This window comes from Peromyscus californicus, unplaced genomic scaffold (assembly GCF_007827085.1).
Source record: "Peromyscus californicus insignis strain IS unplaced genomic scaffold, ASM782708v3 Scaffold_10__1_contigs__length_136768540, whole genome shotgun sequence".
Classification (NCBI taxonomy): domain Eukaryota; kingdom Metazoa; phylum Chordata; class Mammalia; order Rodentia; family Cricetidae; genus Peromyscus; species Peromyscus californicus.
In genome coordinates this window covers 49,544,819-49,549,212 of record NW_026294391.1, presented here as the reverse complement: position 1 = coordinate 49,549,212, position 4,394 = coordinate 49,544,819, and the positions used below count along the sequence as shown (strand labels likewise).

General features: G+C 38.4%; 1 protein-coding gene across 1 annotated transcript; it reads left to right on the top strand.

The window, feature by feature from the left end:
• The first annotated feature begins 207 nt into the window (after positions 1-207).
• LOC128114875 (mitochondrial import receptor subunit TOM7 homolog) lies at positions 208-585 on the top strand. The gene has a single exon (XM_052745232.1). The coding sequence runs from the start codon at positions 272-274 to the stop codon at positions 437-439; it is 168 nt and encodes a 55-aa protein (XP_052601192.1). The 5' UTR covers positions 208-271; the 3' UTR covers positions 440-585.
• The last annotated feature ends 3,809 nt before the right edge of the window (positions 586-4,394 follow it).

Here is a 4,394-nt window from a genome sequence, read left to right as displayed (position 1 = left end):
ACACACACACACACACACACACACACACACACACACACACACACACACACACAATCTGCAGATTTCCTCAGTTATCATCCACTTTTGTTTTGGTAATCTTTCTGGAAATTCCATCTATTATTTAGGTAGGCTACTGTATTCATTTCTTGTTTTATTGCTGAGACAAAATACTCCACAAAATCAACTTAAAGAAGGGAGGCTCCTCTCCCTCTCGGAATCTGGAAGCCGTTGTCGTTGTGGGGTCTCCTGGTTCCACGGGCCCATCTTCGCCATGGTGAAGCTGAGCAAAGAAGCCAAACAGAGGCTGCAGCAGCTCTTCAAGGGCGGCCAGTTTGCCATCCGCTGGGGCTTTATTCCTCTCGTGATTTACCTGGGATTTACGAGGGGTGCAGATCCTGGAATGCCTGAGCCATCAGTTTTAAGCCTACTTTGGGGATAAAGGACTGTTTGGTCATCTGGATTTGGAAGCAATCCAACATGGAAGGTGTGTACTCTGGCTGGATAAGAAAGACATCGTTTCAACGCATCTGTGGCAGAGTGGAGTCTGTACTGACTTAAGATAGACTGTCAAAATAAATATTTTTATTTTGGCTCACAGTTTGAAGGTATAGTCCATCATGAAGGAGAAGACATGGTGGGAAGCCTTGGCAGCTCGTCCCATCATATCTGCAGTCAGGAACAGATGGAGAATGCTTGTGCTCAGCTCACTTGCTCCTTCTATTTAGTGGAGGACTCCACTCCATGGAATGGTGCTACCACATTTAGGGTGGGTCTTCACACCTCAATTAACCTAATTTAGATAGTCCCTCACAGCATGCCCAGAGGCTAATGTAATCTAGATATTCTCTATTCTGTCAAATTAACAATCAAGATTAGTCATCACATACACCTTTGTCTTTACCATGCAGTATTCTTCTCTTTTCACTTGCTGTCACTCTGCTGATCTCAGTTTACAGCTTTGCTCACTGTTGAGTCTTTAGTACAAGTTTTACCACAGTTCTGCTCACACTATCCCACAGTATGCTGCTGACAGAAGACACTCTATAAATGTTTGAGAAGTTAGATTGAGGTGAATATGACACTGTGAAAACCATGTACTGATGCCAGGAAAGGTGGAGGGTTGTGGAAGGCTGGGAGGTTGAAGAGATTTCTAGGACTCATAGCCAGTAAGATATACTTTGTTCAGTCCAGGTGAAGGCTGCCAGACTGGCAGCTGCCAGCAGGCACCCAGGTACATGCCAGCACATACAGGCCACACATAGGCAGGGACAGGCACATGTGTAGAGCAGCACATAGGCTTACAGTCAGGCTGGCTGGAGAATGAAAAGGTTCTGAACTAATGACTGTATTTATACCTACTCACACAAAAGTGGCACTCTGCCAAATCCAGTTGTATAACAGATTGCCTCACTGTTTACTTTGGGGTCCCTAGATATCCGGCATCAGCCATGTTTTAGGAGACCTATACCAGATATCCATATCAGTGTCATGTTGTCTAAACATAAACTGGCCCTTCTGGCCTTCTGTTGCCTACAGCCAGTCAGGGTCCATGTTGCAGACATAAATGTTGATTCTTCTGGTTGTCTACTTTCAAAGCTCAATGTGAGTTTCTAAGGAATGCCATTTTTTTCTTTACATTTTTTGGCACTGTCATTTGCCGTTTACATTCTGTTTTTACTATACTTGTATTAGCACAGGTCTATTTTTTCAATGGGAAAAAAAAAAGAAAAGTCTGTAAGAACCGGCACAGTTCCTCAAAATTTGTAAGAGCTCTAAAATTTTGATTTTTACTGTAGACTTATCCTCCTGAGCTAGATTCCAAGTTTTGCTTCTGTGCAATGATGCTAATTGTTCCTGGCTCTTTTGTGTGTGTATATATGCTTCTTGTATTATGTAAATCTTCTAAAAGGCAAAGCTAGGGAGAATACTTTACCAAGCTTGTATTCAGCAAACTGGAGTTGCTAATGATGCCCTTCAGTTTGTCAAGATTCAGAAAAAAAAATCCAGGTGATGTTTTTTTTAAAAATTAATTAATTTGTGTGTGTGTGTGTGTGTGTGTGTGTGTGTGTGCGCGCGCGCGCACATATATGTGTGAGTGTCCTCACACAGGTGTACAGGTCAGGATTCTCTTCTGCCACCTTTTCGGATTCAAACTCGGGTTCTCAGATCTGCCTGCTAGCATCTCTACCATCTGAATCATCTCACTGGCCCCTGGTGATATTTTTAGTGGAGTGATGCTCAATTTATAAATTAATCTAGAGAAAAGTAATGTATTTATCATGTTAATGTTTCCTAACTGAAAGCATAACTCATCACTTTATTAATTTTCCACATTCTTTTCTTAACTGCTTTTACTTGTATATAAGAAGGTTATTGATTTTTATGTTAATTTTATAATGTTCTACTTCATTAAACTGTCCCATTTGTTTGTAGGAGTTTTCCCATTGACTCTGGATTTTACAGATATATTATAATATCATCTCTCAGTGAAGATAGTGTTACTTTTTCTTTCAAAATGTTTTCTGTTCCCAATTACTTTTTCCTGTATTCTTGCATTAGTTAATGGCTACAACATAGTATCAATAGTAGTAGGAAGAGTGGGCATCCATGTCTTCTTATACCTGACCTTAGCAAGAAGGCATCTAGTATGTCTCCAGTAAATTCTACCTTGGCTTTTGTATGGATACTTACAAAGCTGGGAAAGTACTCACCATTGTATCATTTTTTATTTTTGTTTACATGCATAACTATTAAATTTGTTGAATACCTTTAACATCCATAAAAGCAAGTTTTATAAAATGCCACCTTTTGCATTTTATAAAACTCTAAATTGGGCCACCTTTTTATTCCTGGTAAAACACCCGATTGTTATACACTATTTTAAAGGCATGTACTATTCGATTCTTCATGTTAATAGTTAATTTACAATTTTTTGAGACCATGTGGCCCAGGCTGATCTTGAACTCATAATCTTCTTGAATGCTGGGACCACAGGCATATGCTACATTCCTGGCTATCTGCTTCTTTCTTTTACATTTTATTTTTAGCTACTTGGTTGTTTAAATTATTTTTCCTTTTTTCATATAGTTTGATGCTTTAAAATTTCCTTTTGTAAAAGTTTTGCTTGTAGTCCACATATTTTATATGTTGTATCTTCATTAAAAATTATTTTCAATACATTTTATAATTTCCTTTTGTACTGCTGTTTTCTCTTACAAGTTTTTTTTCACAAGTACATACATGTGTGTGTGTTTGTGTGTGTGTGTGCACATGTGTACATGCATGTATGCATACATGGAGGTCAGACGTTGATATTGCTGTGCTCAACCCTGCTCCACTTTATTATTTTTGAGACACAGTTTCTCACTGACCATGGTGTTCATTGATTTGTCTAGACTGACTGGCCAGCAAGCCTCAGGGATCCTATTGTCTCCATTTCCTCAGCCCTGGGATATCATCATTCACCAGTGCCATGCCCAGCTGGATCCAAACTCAGGTCTTCATGCATGCACATTAAACCCAGCTGGATCCAAACTCAGGTCTTCATGCATGCACATTAAACTCTTTACCCACTGAGTCATCTTCCTAGTCTCCATTAGTATGCCTTTTAAATTTCCGTTTGGTAAGGTCTTGTTTGAGTTTATGATTAATTTCTATTTTTATTATATCACTGATTGAGAATGTTATGTGTATTAGTTATATTATTTGGAATTTAAAAATTTGTTATGGCTTAGATACAGTAAATGTTTATGAATGTCCAGATATGTTTTGATTTTTTTTTCATTTTTGAGACAGGGTTTTTCTGTGTAGCCCTGCCTGGTATGGACCTTGCTCTGTAGACCAGGCTGACCTCGAACTCACAGAGATCTGCTTGCTTCTGCCTCCCAAGTGCTAGGATTAAAGGCATATGCCACCACACTCAGCCAAATATGGTTTGGAAAGAACATCTACTCTCTGTTACCAGGGTTCAGTATTAAATATAAACATATGTAACATATATGAGTTATAATATATCATTATCACACTGATTTGATTGTTTAGGTTTTTCTCTTTATTAACTTGCTAATTTTTTCTAGAATGCAGTCCTAGAGATAATTGAGAATATGACATATGACTACTTTATGAGAAAAGTTTGTGCATGATAGATCTTTCATTAAGGATGTATAGCTTCTATTTTATAAACATATTCCTTATTGCTCAGTGTAAGCCTATATGCATTATGGGGCCAAAGGCTTGTTAGAACGTTTTAAAATGCAATTATAGAACTTAGTAAGAATGTGGCATATTATTCCACTCCATGTGAGATACTTGCACACACCTTTTATCTCTAACCTGAATAGGTTCTGTTTTATAGGCACACATTTTCTGTGGCTCAGAATAGGCCTATCTGTACT

Bases quoted from the DNA above. Each gene is read 5' to 3' on its own strand.
- LOC128114875 (XM_052745232.1), top strand. From the start codon at position 272: ATGGTGAAGCTGAGCAAAGAAGCCAAACAGAGGCTGCAGCAGCTCTTC.